The sequence below is a fragment of the Lupinus angustifolius genome, chromosome LG01 (genome assembly GCF_001865875.1).
Source record: "Lupinus angustifolius cultivar Tanjil chromosome LG01, LupAngTanjil_v1.0, whole genome shotgun sequence".
NCBI classification, from domain to species: Eukaryota; Viridiplantae; Streptophyta; class Magnoliopsida; order Fabales; family Fabaceae; genus Lupinus; species Lupinus angustifolius.
This window is the reverse complement of record NC_032009.1, coordinates 18,661,026-18,681,743: the sequence shown is the minus strand read 5'-3', so window position 1 is coordinate 18,681,743 and position 20,718 is coordinate 18,661,026. Positions and strand designations below refer to the sequence as shown.

General features: G+C 33.4%; 3 protein-coding genes across 6 annotated transcripts; all 3 read left to right on the top strand.

Moving 5' to 3' along the window:
* LOC109350905 (tryptophan synthase beta chain 2, chloroplastic) lies at positions 960–5,315 on the top strand. The gene is made up of 5 exons (XM_019592218.1): positions 960–1,136; positions 1,923–2,279; positions 2,939–3,381; positions 3,472–3,566; positions 4,981–5,315. The coding sequence occupies exons 1-5, from the start codon at positions 960–962 to the stop codon at positions 5,154–5,156; spliced, it is 1,248 nt and encodes a 415-aa protein (XP_019447763.1). The 3' UTR covers positions 5,157–5,315.
* Positions 6,987–14,438, top strand: LOC109350924 (probable N-acetylglucosaminyl-phosphatidylinositol de-N-acetylase). Of its 2 annotated transcripts, XR_002108153.1 has the most exons (12): positions 6,987–7,075; positions 7,156–7,264; positions 7,884–7,944; positions 9,002–9,072; positions 9,711–9,775; positions 10,046–10,090; positions 10,194–10,274; positions 10,417–10,484; positions 12,624–12,672; positions 12,782–12,942; positions 13,115–13,238; positions 14,041–14,438. XR_002108153.1 is itself a non-coding variant. In XM_019592240.1 (11 exons), the coding sequence occupies exons 2-11, from the start codon at positions 7,156–7,158 to the stop codon at positions 13,179–13,181; spliced, it is 777 nt and encodes a 258-aa protein (XP_019447785.1). In that variant the 5' UTR covers positions 6,987–7,075; the 3' UTR covers positions 13,182–13,614. The 2 variants fall into 2 exon arrangements, 1 of the variants encoding a protein (XP_019447785.1); XM_019592240.1 differs by lacking the exon at positions 14,041–14,438 and having other exon boundaries at positions 13,115–13,614.
* On the top strand, positions 16,208–20,322 carry LOC109350875 (dihydroceramide fatty acyl 2-hydroxylase FAH1-like). Of its 3 annotated transcripts, none has more exons than XM_019592187.1 (7): positions 16,208–16,242; positions 16,649–16,706; positions 17,569–17,661; positions 18,132–18,328; positions 18,700–18,805; positions 19,086–19,232; positions 20,030–20,322. In XM_019592187.1, exons 1-7 carry the CDS (start codon positions 16,220–16,222, stop codon positions 20,150–20,152), a joined length of 747 nt encoding a protein of 248 aa, XP_019447732.1. In that variant the 5' UTR covers positions 16,208–16,219; the 3' UTR covers positions 20,153–20,322. The 3 variants fall into 3 exon arrangements, with proteins under 3 accessions (XP_019447732.1, XP_019447739.1, XP_019447745.1); XM_019592194.1 differs by lacking the exon at positions 16,208–16,242 and adding an exon at positions 16,338–16,466; XM_019592200.1 differs by lacking the exon at positions 16,208–16,242 and adding an exon at positions 16,367–16,430 and having other exon boundaries at positions 16,624–16,706.

The following is a 20,718-nucleotide window of genomic DNA, read 5'->3' as shown; positions in this document are numbered from 1 at the left end:
TGATATTAAGTATTAAATTTATATTTTTTATTTTAGAGAATTAGAATATTTTTTAATGGATGTACTTCATGTTATAATTTTGTATTTATTATAATATCCAACTTAAAATGAGATATATTAATTATAGTTATCTAGGATTATATAGTTTTACTTTAGAAATAAAAAATATTAAGGGTGAAATAGGAAAATAGAATCATGGTGGTAGTTATTTCAAGTTTTGACTTTATATATAGTAGTGAAAATATAGATTTAGATATATACAGTACTTCATCTAATTCTTTCTGTGAGACACTTTAGAGAGTTGTAGATTGAGAAAAATGAAATTAGCATTAAATTTGGCAATAAATAATTATATGCGGTTTGCAAAAGGTGAATTTCATTAATTACACTAAATTATTTTATCGTATTTTCTAAAAAGGACAATATAGTATTATTGCTTGACAATATACATGTTATATAAGAAATATAATAGAAATGAGGAGAAAAAAGTATAACGAATATTAAAAAAAATATTAGGTAGGATTTATAGGGAAATATAATAAAACTAAACATCAAAATAAAAATTATAATAATTATTTTGTTGATTCTTAAAGCATTGTCCCTACACTTTTTTGGCAATGAGTTATTATTTTCGGGTTTATGACTACTCATCTCAACACATATCATTCTCGAGAATTAAACTTTTACTTTTTTGATAAACCTAGATAGAGCTTTACATCACTATAACAACATATTTTTTGTCTTTTGGTACTTATTAGTCATTTTTTTTATACATCCATCACCTCTTTTTCCGTCAAAGAGCTAATCTCATACAAGTTTATTGCTGTTCCAAAAGTATGTTCACATAAATCGAAACCTCGATCTTTAACTACTTTAGTCTTACTCCACTCAACCAACACTCTTTAGTCATATTAACATAAAAAAAATCGTCACTTGTTCGTGTTCTTGATTAATTTCCAATGGAAAAGAAGCAGAAGAGCAGCACCGAAGACAATGGTTCGGTTCTATCTGAGAGACCCGATTCCTTCGGGCGGTTCGGGCGGTTCGGTGGAAAGTACGTTCCTGAAACTCTTATCTATGCTCTCACTCAACTTCAACAAGCCTTTCACTCCATCACTTCTGATCAACTTTTCCAAGTTCTCTTCCTTTTTCATTCTCTCTTTTTTAATTCAATTATTGAATCATTACTTTTATACCTACTACAATGCTTTTAAATAGCGCTTTCGGAAACTTCGAAAAACTTGACGTTTAGAACAATTGCGGTTAGTTGCATTCGATGTAGTCACATTTGCAGTCACTATATAGTTTCGACGACTTCCAAAACCTTGACATATCGATGCACACATAACTTTATTTGGTACCACCAAGGCCCAAGGGTATCCTTCATCCTATGGGTAAAGAACTAATCCCTGTCGGGGTGTGTGACTGTCCCTCCCAATAAGTATGACTCCCAAGAATCGAATCCTTAACCTTTTGGTCATCCTGGAGATCTAACGAGACCTTACACTATTAGGCCAATGCCGTGTTGGTAAACACACATAATTTATTATAGATGTCATTGTGATAAGGTTGGAAGTGAATCTAGGAGTTGCATGGAATTTGAGAGGAAATGGGGATTCATATGAGGGGAAGGAATCTGAAATGATATTATTGAAGAAAAGATTCAGAGAGATATAAGAGTGGGAGTTGGAAAAATTACAGAATAGGAATCAATAGAATGTGTAACTTGCTAACCAAGTTGTTGTATATAGTAGCTGAGTAACAGTTGTAACATCATTAGAATTTAACTAATCGAATATGAAATACTCTATTTTTTTGTAGCTAATAGAAACACACTCTTATATTATTCTAGTTTCCTTTTCTTGTGTGTGGAAAAAACACAAATGGGTATCTGAGACCAAAAAAATTTCTGAATTTTGCAGAAAGAACTGAGTGTGATTCTGAGGGACTATGTCGGTAGGGAGAGCCCTCTTTACTTTGCTGAGAGGCTCACAGAGCATTACAGGCGAGGCAATGGTGAAGGGCCGGATGTATATTTGAAGAGGGAGGATCTTAACCACACTGGTGCTCACAAAATCAACAATGCAGTTGCTCAGGCTCTGCTTGCCCAGAGACTGGGTAAAAAAAGGGTTATTGCCGAGACTGGCGCTGGCCAACACGGGGTTGCCACTGCAACTGTTTGTGCTCGATTCGGGTTGGAATGTGTTGTTTATATGGGTGCTCAGGACATGGAAAGGCAGTCACTTAATGTCTTCAGAATGCGCCTTCTTGGTGCTGAGGTATGTGTTAGCCATTTGGTTGTACCTGTAGATTGTAGTTGGTGTTTCATTTTGTTAGGATGGTACTTTCTGTGTAGTCTATTGGAGAATGAAATATTTATAAGATGCTTTTATGTTGATAACAACTAAGAAATACTATGAAAAAAATGACTTATATCTGGTGGTCTCATGAAGACTTGGTATTGGGCAGAATATAATTGCGTCATTTGATCGTTGTAAATGAACCCACTATGCACCCAGTGGGAAAACAGTTATGTTATCCGTTCTCGTTTGTGGATAGCACATTGATTTGATACTAATTGTTGAAGTAAATGATCTTGTAAGTGCCTTAGCCTGCTGGCTAATTAGTATTTTATTAGGATGGTACATTTGATGTAGTCTCTTGGAGAATGAAAAATTAGGAGAAATTGCCTGTATGTTGAATACTTCTTTGTTCATGTGAATTATCAGGACTAAGCTTAAAGTAGTAACAACAGAGATAGAGATTGACATGGGAAAAGGACACGTTATTGCGAATACAGGGTGCATTTTAGCAATGTAGCTGAACTAGTGAACTCGCAGAGTGGGATAACATTGCTTGATGTTTTTGTTGTTGTTTGACAAGTTTGTCAATGCGCTTCTCTCTTTGGGCTTTGTACTTAGGTAATTTTGTGATTTAGGTGAGAGCAGTTCATTCTGGGAGTGCGACGCTGAAGGATGCTACATCAGAAGCTATAAGGGATTGGGTGTCTAATGTGGAAACGACTCATTATATTTTGGGTTCTGTTTGCGGGCCACATCCATATCCTATGATGGTACGAGAGTTTCACGCAGTGATCGGAAAAGAAACAAGAAAGCAAGCCTTGGAAAAATGGGGATCTAAACCAGATGTGTTGGTAGCATGTGTTGGTGGAGGTTCTAATGCCATGGGACTTTTCCATGAATTTGTTGATGACAAAGATGTTAGGCTTATTGGAGTGGAGGCTGCTGGGTGTGGCCTAGAAAGTGGTAAGCATGCTGCTACACTAACAAAAGGAGAAATTGGGGTTTTGCATGGATCTATGAGCTATCTTTTGCAAGATGATGATGGACAAATAATTGAGCCTCACTCTATCAGTGCAGGGTAATTCATCTGGTTCATACTTGCTTACCGAGTTTCTCGTGTCTATCTAGATGTTCATTCCATATTGCAAATCTTGTTTTCATTATATAGGTTGGACTACCCCGGGGTTGGACCAGAGCATAGTTTCTTTAAAGACATAGGGCGTGCCGAATACTACAGTGTTACTGATGAAGAAGCACTGGAAGGTAGGACTGCCATATATTTATCGCCTTTCAATGTTGAAAGTAGTGTTGGATTTTATCTGTCAGGTTTATGTTTCATATGATTTGGTATCCTATGACATTTTTCTCTTTATTGATTTCCAAATACATGAGATAAGGATTGGTTTAAGATGGTCAGAGGGAATGATCCCTTCAAAAAACTCAATTAAACTAAAACATGTAAAGTGGAGAAAAACGTAGTTTTTTGGGTACTACCAAGGGTATCCCCTCACCTTTTGGTAAAAGAACTAATCCCATTCGGGGTGCATGATTGCTCATTCCAACTAATGTCGCTCTCAGGGATCGAACCCTTGTCGCTATGGGGATCTAGCGAAGCCTTACACCACTAGAAAAATGTAGTAATTTGAACACATGATGCCTATTTTCCACCTTTATTAAGGTTGCTTGTTGTTATAGCTCAGATGGTAATATACATCACTGATAGCCACTGCTATGAATCATAATTCCATGTTCAATATTCATTTCATTATGCTATCCCAATATTCTCACTCATGTGTTTCCTTAATTTGTTTGATTTGCAATATATTAAGCGCAGGGTCCAATATATACACTGTTTCTGTTTGAGAAGATGATATCTTGCTGTGGTTCTGTACACCATATCTGTTCTGAATAATAGTTTCTTCTAGTATTTGCATGTACATTAATTCCAGTGTTTTTGAACATTTTATTCAGACAAATCTGAAGTGTGAGCATTTGATTAACTCTAGTATTTGCGTGTACATTAACATTACCATAATTATGTTCATTGATTATGTTATTTTCTGGAATGAATTAATAAGATCAAATTTTACTATGTTTGCCACCATTTACTGCCATGCAAACAGACCTTATGGAGTTATGGGCTTTATCAAAGTGGCAGACTGACAATGACAGTTTCGTAATTTATGTCACGGCTGATTTCTTCTTCTCTTTCTTCTTCTCTATCAGCCACATGTCGGCTTGTATAACTCTAAAAAGGGTGGCCCATTGCATGACTCCCACCTAGTTGGGTCTGGGAAGGATAAATATACAGAGCTTTACTCTCACAAGCAAAGAGAGTCTGGTTGAAGTTTTATTTATTTTGAAACAAACCCCATATATCTTAATGTATTGTTCTTGGCATCATGCCATTTATCATCATGTAGAGTAATTGGCATACATAATTGCTTACTTGTTTTTAAGAGGGTGAGCTTGGCACAACGATAATGTTGTTTCTTAGTGATCATGAGGTCACATGTTCAAATCCTGGAAACAGTTTCTCTGCTTCCCAGACCCCACCAAGTGAGAGTCTCGTGCATTCAGTCGCCTTTTTTTAATTGCTTGCTTGTTTTTTCCCTAGTTTAGAAGTTGAAGTTGTTGTTATACCCTTTATCTTGTTTCATTGTTTTAATATGTGCAGCTTTTAAGAAACTATCCCAACTAGAAGGCATAATCCCAGCTTTGGAAACATCACATGCTCTAGCTTATTTAGAGAAGCTATGTCCAACCCTTCCAAATGGAACTAAGGTTGTGGTTAACTGCAGTGGCAGAGGAGATAAAGATGTTCAAACTGCTATCAAGTACTTGAAACTTTGAATCTTTGAATCTAGGGATCTCTCTATTCTTCTGCACTGCTATGAACAACATGATTGAGTCTTCACCATATTTCTTCCTATTGAGATTGCTATGAATTTTTGAGTTTTAGGAAGGATCACTTGTGAAATACTTGATATGGAATAGTTTACTTCTTGAAAACCAATTTTTGGGATAATTTAAAATTTCTAGTATCAGAAAACTGAAGGATATTATTGTATTTGTTTTATATGTTGGAAAAAGATGAAATTTGCTTTTAATGCTATCAAAATCTTATTGGAAGTTGAGTTTTGGTGGAGAAGAAAGGGAAGAGGAAGGATTCAAAGCTATCTCATCATTATATTTCATGACTCTCGAGCATTCATTTATCTTCTAAACTTAACTTGCAAACAAAAATGTAATAGATATAATAAAGGAAAATGTTAACCACTATTATATAAGTATGAGGAAGGGAAAAATAAGAAATTTTCTTCAAAAATGATATTTTATATTTTAAAAAACTGTTTTATTTAACTTTTAACACTAATTTTATTCTATTATGTTTCTTAAACAATGTTTTTAGAACATTCTTTAACATAACTCCTTAAAAAATTTAGTTTACGAATTAATTTTTGGAGGGTAATAAACAAAAGATGAAAGACATGAACTACACAGTTTATTTACATAAAGGGAGTCTCCTCCAACTCAAACGCATAATCTCATGGAGGGTTATAGTCATAGATTAAAAGGAAAAAATAGCTATAAAAAGACTATAAACCCTACATAATATCTTTACTATATATAAAACCAAAACTTGAAATAACTTCCCTCATGGTGTAATTTTCATTTCCTATATTGCCCTTAACATTATTTAATTTTTACAAAAAAAACTATATAATCTTAGGGAACTACCACCAATACATTAATTAACCACATATCTCACCTTAAATTAAACATTATCATAAACATAGACAAAATATAATATATAAAAATTGAATATGTAGTATCACACAATATATATTCGTCAGTAGGTACGAAGTGCCTGTACACACTAATATAAATAATAACAAAATTATTTTTTTTCATAATTATTTATTTAACTTTAATTATTGGTGAAATAAATATAATATTAATGAAAATTTCTAACAGTTTGTATTTTATTCTAACTCATCTGATATTATTGTCACTATGTAAACCACTTTTGACTCTTATCCTTTCTTTGGTCAATAATTTTGTCTTTTTGAGGAAGGTTTCTTCTCCTTGTAACAACTATATGATACAATGTTATTTTGAGTGTTATCACAACAATTTGCTTATTGAGCTATGAGAAAAAAAAATGTATGTGTCTATTCATATTTAATTATTATTATCTTATTGTGAAAAATATAATATAAGAGTTTAAAATATGTGTATTGATAGTGTAAAGTTTTTTATATTGTCAGTCCATCATCTATCATTGATTTGTATTACTTATGTTTAAAAGTCAATAATAATTAACAAATCAATGATAAATGATAAATGATGTCATGACAGTGTAAAAAAACTAATACTATCAATATATATATATTAAATCCATAATATAAATGAATGATAAATATTTGTTTATAAAATTTTAAATCAATAGTGCATAAAGATTACATTTTTGAGGTATTAGTAATTCAACAATATAATTATCCCAAAAACAATTGTTTCAAATTCTTTATATTTTAAAACCAAAAATGTTATTTCACAATAGAAATTTAATTTAATTTTTGTACTAACGTGTCATTAACCGAGATAGAACAGTTCAATTTTGGTAAACATTATATACTATTAGATCAAACATCGAGAATTACCATTTTGTTTTCAGTCATGACACTGTTTCTATTCCTTGTCCTGTCATTAACCCCAATCACGTTCTCCTAAATTCTTTGTAAATCGTGTTTTTCATTCTCTGCATTCAGGTTTCGTTTCTTTTCATTCTCTGCAATCATGTTTAGTTTCTTTTCATTCTCTGCAATTACGTAATTTCTTTGTTGTTCAGATGGCATGGATTCTCATCATTGCTTCTCTTATTTCTCTATGGATCCTTTCTCTTTTCAAACTCCTTCTTTTCTCTCACATCCCTTTTGCTAAACACTTCAACCATAAGGGTCAGTTTTCTTCATCCACTACTTCGATTCTATTATATTTCTCATATATCTTTAGTTTACCTCAATTTTTCGGTAAAGTTACATTTTTTATAAGTGAATTTGAACACAACATGTTGGAAATTTGAAATAGAGGATAATATCAATGTTATATATTAGACTCAGTTCCCCAGTTTATTAGTTGCACCTCAAAAATTAGAAACACCCGATAGACATTTGGGCCTATGAGTGTGGTAGAACTTGTAATCTTTATTCTCTTGATATATATTGGTAGTCTCTCGATGTTCCGGGACGCATACAAAATTGGTTAAACCCCATTAACAAATTCTCTTGTCTTATTTTATAGTTATTTATTTTATGCTCCTTTACTTGATTGCAACACTTAATTGAAGCACCAACACACAATAAGCTAATTTAAGCACTTTTTATTTCAATTTTATTTTCGAAGAGAGTGAACCCTGACACAAATGTAAGGTCGCTCCCCAATGACCGAGATGTCACAGGTTCAAATCTCGGAAAAAGCCTCTCCACTTGTGGGGTAAGGCTGCATACATCTACTATCCCAAAAATCATACAATGGGCAGCCCTTTGATTTCAACTTTTTTGCTTGTTTGTTTTTTAGGTAGAGCTCTTCAGAAGAGAAACGTCTTGCTGGTTATTGCTCACCCGGATGATGAATCCATGTAAGTAGGATCCTACTATTTTATGCTTTCTAATGTTTGGTTGTTAATGATATATTGGCAGGTTAATTAATCACTTGGGTAATTCTCTAATTTGAGATTTGCAAGACATTTATGCTAATTTATTTGTGACAAATGCTGCTTGTGTTTCTTTTGGTTTAAAGCCTATGGTCAAATGAGTTCTTTTTATTGTGCCTCTGCGTCGTGTTTTTGTATTAAATTTTAACTTCGATCAGGCACCCGTGCTCCTTGTATATTACTCAGACACTTGAAGACATATTTTAGTTATTTCGTATCAGAAATTCCATATAAAACATCAATTTGCTTTAGTATTGGTTAAGCTATCAGTTATCTGATTTTGAAAAGGTTAAAGTTAATAGCCAATGGCTCAAACATGTTATTTCAAGTTTGATGCACAATAGTTTCTTCAGTATGGCTTATTTTAGATCTTCATTCATACCATAAGATTAAACAGATGCTTTGATACAAAATGCTATTTTAATAGCTAGAAGGTGGAATACCAGGTTATCTTCAGAATTTTATCGATCAATGCACTGATGCTAATCCTGAAAACTAGTTTCCATCATTGCATTGACGCTAATCATGAAAACTAAGTACCCAAAAAATAATAATCTTGAAGACTAAGATACTAATGTAAATTGTACAAAAGAGCATTTTATGTCATAGTTAAACCACAATTTGTTTATATGTGAACCTCACATGGTTTGAGCGAGACTCTGGTAACTTTTAGGAAATTGAATCTGGTTTTTTTCTTGAGAAAAAGATGTATGTACTGACAGTGTATGAGTTTTATACACTATCATTGCATCATCCACCGTTGATATTTAATTATGGTTGACTTTTTAAAAAAAGTAATCTAAATGAATGGTAGATGATGAAGTGCATGTGCATAAATCTTTACACTATCAGTGTATAGATTTTACACTCTTTTTTCTTTTTGGTGCTAGAGTTGTAGTGTAATGAAGGCTGTCTTAAGCATATATTCAAACGTTTGTATTATGATTTCACTTTGTCATGAAATTTTGTTCCACTTACGCAGGTTCTTCACTCCAGCTATAAATTTTCTGACTTCAAGGGGGCATAATGTTCAAATACTTTGCTTATCTGTTGGTGATTAACTTTTGATAATCTTTTTTTTGTTTTTTTAATTTATAGAAGTTATGTTATATGTGCTTTGTTGATTGCTATTTTTGCATTTGTTACTCATTTTTATTAATTTTAAAGTAATCATGTTTTTCTTTCTCCTATGGCTAAAACTTTTTCGAATCTCTATGAAATAGATCAATGATGTGATAATGTTAATGCTAGGTTGTTGCCCAGAAGCAACACATTGTATCACCTAGATTCTGTGTCAAAAGAGCAAGGGCCATTACATCGTCGCCTGAATGTAGTGAAAAATAAGCACACATTCGCAATAATATTTAGCTAAAATAGATAAAATGTAAAAATGAGTCCAGTATTATTGATTAGATGATAATAGACATATATGTTATATTTAGGAAAGTAATAAACTGCTGTAGCGTTAACAATATAGCTTAAGCCTGACCTTCATAAATCAGGTTTATTCTTGTTATCAATTTTTACTGTTTGCTTGTAATAAGATTTTTCCTTCCTTTTCTCTTCCTATAATTCTATCTTCGAATGTCACCAAATCAAAGCTTCTAGCTTTGTCTCTAAGAAAGATTAAATATTTATATTAAAAATCATTAGATAGCTATATATTTTTTGATTTAATTATTATTCTGTAGGTGATGCGGATGGCAAAGGAAATATAAGAAAACAAGAGCTTTTTCAGGCTTGTGTAGCTCTCAAGGTGATTTATAAAATGGTTCTAAAACAGTTATGGTTGCAACATAGTTTAAGATTTTGTCTTCAAATATTAGAAATTGCCCTCACGTGAAATTATTTTTTAGTTTTCTCTTTTGATCATTTAGTGGTCATTGCTTTCCTATCCTAGAACCGAATTTGTTGGGTAAACTGGAGACCCTTTCATCCAGAATTTTCCTTGCATAAGTTGAAGATGATAGATTGTAAAAATTTAAAATGGCTATCTTTTCTATGACATTGGAAATTGTGAGCACAGGTTCCCATGCAGCAAGTGAAGATTGTCAACCATCCAGATCTGCAGGTTTTTATCCTATAGGTCTCTGGAAAATCTAAAATCTAGTATTGCTTTAAGTTTTATCATTATTTTCTCATATTACCGTTGTTTGATATGTTTTCATACCTAGGATGGTTTTGGTAAAGTTTGGAACCATAGCTTATTGGCAAATATTATTGAGGAAGAAATAACCACTCACTCCATTAATATGGTAAGGTCATGCCTCTGTACAACTGTTGCCATTTTTGGCTTGTGAACATAGTCTTAGGGTCATGAAGATTCCATTTGTGCCAGTACTTTATGTTTAAATTATCTCTTAGTGGCCCCTTTCTCACTTATCCTCTTTCCCCTAGGTTATTACTTTTGACAACTACGGTGTGTCAGGTCATTGTAATCATCGTGATGTGCATTATGGAGTATGGTAAGTTGAACTACTATTATACGGATATTCATCAATTTGTCATCATGATATATATAGTGATTTCCATTTTCAGCCATGTAGATTTTGTACTTAGCTTCGTTGCATGCTTAGAGTACTTCAATACTCAAATAAAGTTGAACTTCCCTTTCTAAATCCGATCAATAGCTTTTAAATGTATTGGAGTTTTTGCTTTAGAAGCTCCTGTTAGGCTGCCATGCAGTGCTTCAGTGTTAGGTACTAGAAAAATGGAGTAATAGGAATGCGAAGAAATAGACATGCGAGGAATCGGATATGCATGTGCTGTATCACTCTCTTCTAATATTGATTCTTGATATTTTCAGAATACATTGAGAACTGTAATGAGAATAAGAAAAGAAAATGACTCAACCTTGAGATTGAGGCCCTAGCCTTAGGAGAGGCCTACCCCAAATTCCTCCACTCACTAATTTCCCACACCTCACTTTTGTTAGGGTCCAAATCAAGTGACATGAGATGGTTATTATAATAGATAAGAGGAATGAATAATGACTGGTTAAGATCAATTCCCAATAAAAATTGTCACATGTGCATTATTTTCAACCCACTCGCAACTCCTTCGTCACATGCTCTTCCTTTTCACAAAAAACCCGCTCTTATCCCTCCACTCTGCAACTTTTCTTATATTTTTTGCAGCATCAATTAGAATGATTAAAAACTGAAAAAAAAGATTTGACATTACTTGACATAAATTAAAGTAACTTATTCAATTGTTCTTTTTAGGAACCAAAACTGGAAAATAAAATATCTGTAGCAATCTACCAGCCATGGGCAATGAATGGTGCAAAATACTCTATCATTCTTTGTTCTCATACGAACGATATTTAGGTGTTTGTTCTTTTTAGGGACCAAAATTAGAAAATTAATCATCTGTAACGATCTACAAGCCATTGCAATGAATGGGGCTAATTGTTCTATCATTCTGGATTCTTTTATGAACCCCATTTATATGTTCTATCCGATGGCCATTTCTACTGCGTTCTTTTGTTCTTTTATGAACCCCACTCATAGGTTTGGCCCTTCAGTATAGTAGTCTCTCTGAAATGCTTGCTTTTGTAATAGATATGTCTTGTGTTTCTAACAAACTCTCATTACACCGCACAAAAGTCATTCTAATTGATACTGCAATTTTTAACTCTCCGTAGGTAAGAGTAATGGTAAGTTGCAGAGAGTGGAGAGAGAAGAGACGATTTAAAAGTGAAAAAGACGGGGAGGGAGTGAGAGGAAGGATGCGCATGTGAGTTCCGGAAATACTAGACATGTGATAGTTTTTTTATTCAGAACTGATCAGAACCATTCATTTTCATCCAAGGGTTCATTCCTCTCATCTCTCACAAAACCACTCTACTCTCACCTAATATGGCCCCTATATATTACTAGGAGGGTGAGCCTCAGTTCAGCAGTAAGATTGTTTTCAACCTCATAGTTTGCGGTTAGGGTTGCAAACATATACCCTTCCCAAGACCCACCTGTTGCGCGTTGGGTAACTCCTATGTATGTATATAAAGGGGAAATGACTCAGGTGAGAACAATTGTTATTATGAGAAATGAGAATAATAAATATGCACCCTTGGATCTTGTTTGAATGATTAAGATTAAAAGGTAAATGCAAATGATTTTTCTAAGTATCATGACCCTTAACTAACTTTTAATCTTAACTATCCATGTATGATTGCATGTCCTAGATTTATTTTTCTCACAACTTTTTATATGAGAATTGTTTCATTTGAGTCACTCGCTTCTAACCGTAACCCATCTTGCCCTCCTGTTTCCCTCACAACCACAATACTTATGTTATGTTATGCTGCAACCCATTAGTATGGCCATCTTATTAAAATATAGTATTGATACTTGACCATGTGTGCAACTTCTTATAGTAATTATTTGAACATTGTCAACAATGTTTCTGTTGTCTTGCTTATTGTTACAATTATCCTTGTGGATTCTTGAATAGTTCTCTTAATCTTCGTCTAGTGTGATCTCTAGCACAGGATCCAAGATAATGATTGATGATTTAACTATTTAAATTTGAGTCAGTAGACTAGTTAGATATCACTTATGCTGGTATACGTCTGACCGATACTTTTCCCATGTTATAAGCAGCAAGGTACTATATGATACTTTACAAAGAGATATTGAAGTTTGGGAGCTTGTATGTTCTTTTTTCTTAACTTCATTTTCTTATCTCTTGTTTGACCAATGATTTTATTAGAACTCATTTGAATTGACATATTCTCCTGGGCTGTCTTCATTATCATTAGGTTAGCAATAATATATTTCGCAAGTATAGTGGCCCTGTCGATATCTGGTTGTCTATGCTTTGGCCAATACTGCTCTCAAATGAAACAATGCAGTGTTTCGTAAATGAACATCCACGGAGAAGCTATCTTGCTATGGCCCAACACGCAAGCCAATGGGTGTGGTATAGCTTTATCCCAAATATCTCTGCTTCGAAATTTGCAAATGTTGTTCAATTTTTGTTACACATGACATCTATGTCATAGATATTTAGACACTTCAATGTAAGTTATCTCAGGAAGCCTTGCACAACAACACAGATTTCGACAATTTGAAAACTAATTTTGTTTATGCAGGTTCCGCAAGCTTTTTGTGACCTTGTCCAGTTATACCTATGTGAACACTCTTAGAAAGATCAAGTAAGGTTTTGACACTGAAAGAATTAGATTTTGCTTGTAGCTTGTGATTATCTGAGATCAAGTAAGCATTCATACTTGTATTTGTTGCAACCCTGTTTGGTATCTACATGATTGTACATCAAACTTTCTGCTTGGTTAAAGCTAAACAATGCATGGCACTGTGGCTCAGACAACCTTTCACTTCCTCTTGACATTTTCGAACGAAATCGCCGCAATATTTCTTCACATTATCCTAGATGCATATGTTCATTAACATTGCATAGAATTTGTCTCAGGTTTTGCTTTTTTTCTTGTACAATTGATTGTGCTGGTAAAGTAGCACAAGAAATGTTGTTTACTACTGATGTACTCTCACAAATGGCTGTGACCATCCTTTGTGGTTTTTTTTATCAATCTTGAATCACACCCACAAGCTAATGCTTGTAAATGTTCTGCAATTATATTTTATGATCCTTCTTTCAATCATGTGCAACTTAACATCTATGAGCAATTGCACATGCATAGACCTAAATGTTGTAAGTGGTTCTGGTTTAAACTGTGAAACCGGTAGGACCATACCAAACTGAACCAAAATATGTAGTTCGGTTCTTTTTTAAAGGAACCTTTTAAGATCGGTTAACGGTTCTAGAGATTCAAGAATCATTTGAACCAAACCACATTTAAAAAATATTTTCATTATTTCATATAAGGTAAATGAATAAAGGAAATGTCATATTAACTAAAATATATTTCATGTTTGGAGCTTGATTCCTTAAAATGTATTGATCTTATCATTGATACATTATATGAAATCGTTCATGGTCAATTGGGTTTGGTTGTCATAGATAATTTCAACGTTAACTGAACCATGTCTTTCTATTCAGTTCATGAATTTCACTAAATACTGAACCAAACTGAACCGTTACACCCGTACAAAACTCACTAGCATCTGATTTGGTGGGCCTGCTTAATGTTGCTGCCATGTTCAAGGTTTAAAGATACTAGGAAATCTTAGACAGATGAGGGTGAACAAGTTGAAACCATGAATTGCAATTAAGTTGATACATGCTAAGGATAAACTGTTTGGATGCTATTATTGAATTCCATAATTATATAAATGCTGAGTTGTTAAAATCAGTCAAATTAAATTAGCACATTTATCATCCATGGCATGATTTGTCCATGCTAAGGGTTTTCATTTTCATGTTTCACTGTGCTAATTAAGTCATCAGTGTAATTATACTTTCATGATACTGGTACAATATGGAAATATGAACACTGTAAAGTATCTCTGCTTCCCAAAACTATATGCATGGATTGCCTTTTCTAGTTTTATATTTTGTGGGTGGTCCTGTGCACAAGACTCCGAAATCAATCATTGTTAGTGAAGAACCATGATGCAGATAATCCAATGCAGTTGTCATATCAATCATTATGTTTAGCCTTTGCAATAAGGCTATACTATAGTTAATAGACTACAACCATCTTTCAAAGCTCCCATAATCCTAATAGGTATGAATTCCATCATCCATTTGTGTACAACTTTTCTTTAAAGAGTTAATGATAATTAAAATGAATGATAAATGATTCAATTACGTTATATAAAACTCATACGCCATCATTACTTCACCTTATTAAAAATTATTTATATTTTTATATAAATAATTAAATAGATTAATCTAAACACTTTAAAAATAGTTCTATAATTATATTTTTAAAATAAAGTCCCTATTTTTATTTAAAGAAGACTCATAAGAAGACTTTATATATTGATTAGACTTTCAAAACAAAACAAAAAAAACACCAATTGATTTTTGCAAACTAGTTTGCGGTGGAGCCTATTCATGAGAGAAAAAACATCTATAGTGACATATACAACATGTTATATGATAATGTTGTGAAACCCAAGCTATATGTTAAACAGAAAAATGTTTCATATTAGGTTTAACCGGTTTAAACAGTTAAACCGTCTGATTGGACCAAATGATTTTTTATATAATTAATAATTTTTATCTATAAATATATAATTATATATAAATGTTAAACTTCACGGTTGGACCAGAATTTCTCTGGTTCAAAGCAGTCTAACTCGTATTTGATTAAGACTGCAAGCCAAAACCATTTTTAAGTCCGATCAATATTGAACCGGTATATATATATAATTCTTTCTCTTAGGCATAAGAGCAACCACAATGGTTGTTCTCAAGGTTGTTCTTAATGGAATAAGAATATTTTTTACTCTGTTTTTTTTCAGGGTGTTGTTCTTATTTCCTGACTTTTGTTATTAAATAAGAACAATTCTTGGTTGTTGTTAACCAAATGAAAGTGAAGAGAGAGGTAGATGTTGTGAAAAAAGGTAGATGTTATGAGATCGAAATAAAAATAACAATGATATTTGTCATTGTAATAAAAAGTAGATGTTCGTATTTCATAGAAAGTTGTAATAAATTATAAAATAATATGTGAGACCCAAATAAAAATAAAAATGTTGATCTCCATTGTATATGCTCTAAACACATTGAAGCCTAATAGCTATAAGGGACATGAAAGTAGGGGTGAGCATGAGACGGGTTAAGGCTTGTCCTTACTCGTCCTAAATATTGGTCAGGTCACTTTTTTGAACCCTGACCCGAAGCTAACCCGACCCTAAATAGCGATCGAGTCAGCTTTTAAACCCGACCCGACCCTAGACCCGATTAAATATAATACATACTCATTTTAGATAAAGACTTCTGAATATTTATATACATATATAAAATGATATATGTATATAAATATTATTAATCACGTATATATTATGAAAAAATTAAAGAATAAATGATACTTTTGACCAAGAAGGTATCATTACTGTAGAAATACATACAAACATGATGAACGAGTTACCCTGAGACAGGATGGGTCGGGTCATATTTGGTTCATACCCGACTCTAAATATAATCTATTTTTAAACCCGAACACAGCCCTAGATCCGATCAGACCCGACCTATTCAGACCCGATCATAATCAGACTGGGTGAGTGGTAGGGCCGGTGCTGCTCACCCCATGAAAGTATCCATCCAGGTCATGAAACCAAAAGTGGAAAACATGTGATGTTTTACTATTATGAGTTATTTGCATATCAATGGTTCAAAATAAAAATGTAAGGTTCAAATGCCACTAAAATAGTGTTCCAATTTGTCTTCTAAATACTCATCATTTTTCTACATTCATTCATTGATTCAAACTCACTTTCATAATAACTCCAAGAGGGGGACCCACCTCCCCCTTGTTCAACTTGCTCCAACCCTCTTCTTTTTTTTCATTCTCCACGGTTTGTTTCATTCTTTCTACTATTATTTTCACTTTTTCAGAAATTATATTCTTAATTGTTGATTGTAATAAAAATTGAATCTTTTTTGTGACCCAAAAACAAATGATAAATGTTACTAATTATTAGACTTAATTTCCTTTTTTTGTTGTGGTCTTTTTTCTGTTTCATGTTTTTGTGTTCAGTGGAAAGATGGTTGCAGAGAAATATGTTGTTGATTTGAATAAGCCCCTTGTTTACCAGGTAAAGCCACATTGCTTTAAGGTCTTGTAATTAACATTTGATTTTGATGATTTTGGTGATTTTGGTGCATTGGAACCGGTACTGCGAACCATGTAACTATGCTCGAACACAGTTTCGGCGTATTGTGTACCACATACCAGATTCCTTATTAAAGAAGTCTTATAATAACAACGTATAAGGTGACTGCATAGAATTGGAAACTGTGCATTGGAACCGGTACTGTGAACCATGTAACTATGCTCGAACACGGTTTCCTCATTTAGCTGCCTACGTACCACATATCAGCTTCGGCGTATTGTGTATCACATACTAGATTTCTTATTAAAGAAGTCTTATAATACCAATGTATGAGGTGATGAACCGCATAGAACTGGATAGTGTGCATTGGAACGGTATTGTGAACCATGTAACTTTGCCCTCGAACATGGTTGACCAATCTTCAATTCAATTGACCATGCATAAAACAAATTGCCATGTGGCGAAATCCTGATTTGGTAAATTGAGTTTAAGTTTGGTCGATCGTGTTTCAGATCAATTGAATGTCACCAAAATCATTTAAGTCCAAGGGGTAGAGAATTCAAATCTATATTCACCATGCCTTGTCTTGCAGTTTATTGTGGTTGTAATATACGAATATATGTTTCATATATGAATATGAATAAATGCATTAGAGATAAAGTTGGGGTAACACATATTGAAAAGATCGTACAATCTTGCATGTTTAGGATTTTGTACAATCTTCACTTATATTAAATCATTAATCTTGCACACGATCGAATGAATTAATTCCTTTCCTTATAGTATTTCTTATATATGTATGCTATCTGATTGAATTTGACAAGTATTTTTGATGTTTTTACAGGTTGGGCATCTTGGAGAAGCTTACGATGACTGGGTTCACCAGCCTATTGTGAGTAAGGAAGGCCCTCGATTTTTCGAAAGCAATATCTTGGAGGTATATATTTGATAAACCAAACCAATTTCAACTCTTAGTTTATCACATGATCTGATACACATGAAAATTGTATAGAGCACTGCTATTTAGCATGAATGAATTGAGTACCGGATAAGGGTATGCATACTTTACAAGAGTGATTGAAGAAAAAAGTAATTTTGAAAGTAACTGCACATATTTTACTAGAAGACCGTTTCATAAGAATCTCAGGACATGTTTCTTTGAACAATAATGATGCTTGAACATTAGAATGTGGAAACCAGAAGCATGTTTTCTTTTGAGATTTGCAACTGAAGATGTATAAAGAGTGAAGAAAGTATGCGAGAGAATGTAATAATTCTACGCAGCGTCCGAGAATGATGTGAAGTTATGATGTTGGAATAATGAGTCTTTCATCAAAACATCATTTTCCTATTGTAAAGGTTTCTAAAAGTCTTTGTGTGTTCTTGACTTGTTGCTACCTGGAACAGTTCTTCACACGCACTGTGTGGTGGGTGATTCCACTTGTTTGGGTGCCAGTTGCAAGTTGGTTTATTTCTAGCTCTGTACAGATGGGCCTCGATTGTCCTCAAGTAGCTTCGTCCGTGGTTATTGGCATTTTCGTTTGGACGTTCGCGGAATACATGTTGCACCGTTTTCTTTTCCATGTTAAAACAAAGAGCTATTGGTTAGATTTCTGTTCTACTTTTACCTGATGTGAAGTCATTACATATTATTGCCTCTCTTCTTCTCTGCACCATTTGAGATTCTCAAGTACTCCAATGTGTATCATTTAGCATGTAACATATAAGTTATAGCGTTAAAAAGGTAATTAAACTACGATAATTGTATCGTTGCATAACTAAGGTCATACACAATACATAATACATGACAAGAAATTTATTTTTATCCTGAAACACTGAAAAATTTGTTATGAAACAATATGTTAAGTTCTGCATGTATTTGTCTTTGATCATATCTACTTTGATTAACTACTTATTGATTTGAATATCACTGGAAACTATGTTTATTTATTTTAATGATTTACTGTTGAATTAGGGGGAATACTTTGCATTATCTACTCCATGGCTGCCACCATAAGCACCCCATGGATGGCCTGAGACTTGTTTTCCCCCCAGCAGCAGCTGCTATATTAGCTACTCCGGTATGTATATTCTAACACATTGTACTATGCAATGCATTTTTCGTACCTTTATTAACTCTGATAAAGAAAGACTTAGAGATCAATGCTTTATCAATGAATATAAATTATGATAGAGCATTATGGTGTCGTTCGATCCATGTAGCCGACCCTACCTAATTGGATAAAGGCTTTATTGTTGTTGTATTACTTCTGTACCAAACTATAATTGGTTTTCGAATAGTATAATTTATGATAAGAGGTTCAATAAATTGATGTTAGTGTTTTTGTCTGCAATATCCAGATCTGGAACTTAGTGAAGCTTATATGCACTCCTTCAAATGCTCCTGCCATCTTTGGAGGTATTTTATTGGGCTATGTAATGTATGATTGCACCCACTACTACTTACACCATGGTCAACCAAAGACTAATATGCCCAAAAATCTTAAGGTAAATGCACTTCCCTTCCTTTAACAGTGGATGTAAATAAAATTAAGTCACAATTCTTACACCACTTTTTGCTTTGCAAAACTGTTTTGTGAAGAAAGAAATTTTTAGTAGCTTAACTTACTATACTTGATGTATTAGTTGATCAAATATGTTATTCTTTTGGTATTTATGAATATTTTATTTGGTTGAAGGACATTAAATTCATATATGTGAATGTTGAGTCATTCTTTTTTCGGTTTACTTATGAGTCTCTTAAACATTGGTCCCAAATAGTGTTTTAAATTGTGGTTGCAGTCTTGATTGTGGTCACAGTATGGTTACTGCGATTGTGGTCATTGCTGCCACTATGATGCGGATTGCGGCTGTTGCGATGTGAATTATTTTGTGGTTAAAAAATATTTTTGAATTCGAAAAGGTCCAATCCGACGCGGTTGCGGCTGCATCACTGTGATTTGGTATCATACCGCAATTGCGGTGTGATGCGGCGATCACCTCAACTGCAATATTGCGGCCGTATCACGTGATGTGGTCTGCAATTTAAATTACTCTTCCCAAAACATGATACTATTCTTGTCTCAACTCTTTTATAGAGATTTGGATGCTCTCATCTTCCTTGGAATAAGATTATCATTTTGAGAAAGACAAACAGCTACACAGAACATGATGTTTGTGTCCTTTTTTCCAAACATGACATTGTCATATTCTTGTTATGCTGCACCTGTCTATATGATATTAGCAATTATCTAAATCCTATAAGCTACAAAATGCAAATAAATCTTGCCTTCAATATTTTGCAGAAATACCACTTGAATCATCACTACCAGCTTTGGAATTACGGCTTTGGAATCACTTCACCGCTGTGGGATTTTGTTTTCGGAACGGTTCCTCCTCCATCAAAGGCGGGTACCAAATGTAAATAGTTGTCTGTCAAAGGTTTCATTTTGTCATTCATTAAGAATTAAGATTATAGCAAACTCAGAAGTTCAGACAAAATATATCAAGAATTTATGCTCTTTGATATTGTCTAATTTAATTTGCTCCTCAACTTGATGTTTCTGAGGTTAATATGTATCAAATTTATGGCAGAACACTCCTAAGTTTGCTTACTCCATTCTGATGTAGCTTTATTCCCTAAACATCCTTGTTGCTTGGGATGTTGTTAAACTTTCAAACAAATCAAGAGATTCAATTACCTCAATCATAGGGATGAGCATGGATCGGGTTGGGACGTGTAAGACTTGATCCTTACGAGACCCTAAACGTTGGTTAAATCATTTTTTGAACCCACCCTAGATCCAAAGCTAACTCGACCCTAGACCCAAGCTAAACCAACCCTAAATATCGATCGGGTCAACCTTTGAACCTGAATCCGACCTTAGACCTGATTAAATATAATGCATACTCATTTTAGATAAAATATTCTCAATATTACTTATTATTATGTATATATAATTTGACATATAAAATGATATATGTTTATATGATG

Bases quoted from the DNA above. Each gene is read 5' to 3' on its own strand.
- LOC109350905 (XM_019592218.1), top strand. From the start codon at position 960: ATGGAAAAGAAGCAGAAGAGCAGCACCGAAGACAATGGTTCGGTTCTA. The intron at 1,137-1,922 runs GTTCTCTTCCTT...TGAATTTTGCAG, and splicing joins CTTCTGATCAACTTTTCCAA to AAAGAACTGAGTGTGATTCT. The intron at 2,280-2,938 runs GTATGTGTTAGC...TTTGTGATTTAG, and splicing joins TGCGCCTTCTTGGTGCTGAG to GTGAGAGCAGTTCATTCTGG.
- LOC109350924 (XM_019592240.1), top strand. From the start codon at position 7,156: ATGGCATGGATTCTCATCATTGCTTCTCTTATTTCTCTATGGATCCTT. The intron at 10,091-10,193 runs GTTTTTATCCTA...TTTCATACCTAG, and splicing joins TCAACCATCCAGATCTGCAG to GATGGTTTTGGTAAAGTTTG. The intron at 10,275-10,416 runs GTAAGGTCATGC...TCTTTCCCCTAG, and splicing joins CCACTCACTCCATTAATATG to GTTATTACTTTTGACAACTA.
- LOC109350875 (XM_019592187.1), top strand. From the start codon at position 16,220: ATGAAACCAAAAGTGGAAAACAT. The intron at 16,707-17,568 runs GTAAAGCCACAT...ATGTTTTTACAG, and splicing joins ATAAGCCCCTTGTTTACCAG to GTTGGGCATCTTGGAGAAGC. The intron at 18,329-18,699 runs GTTAGATTTCTG...CTGTTGAATTAG, and splicing joins GTTAAAACAAAGAGCTATTG to GGGGAATACTTTGCATTATC.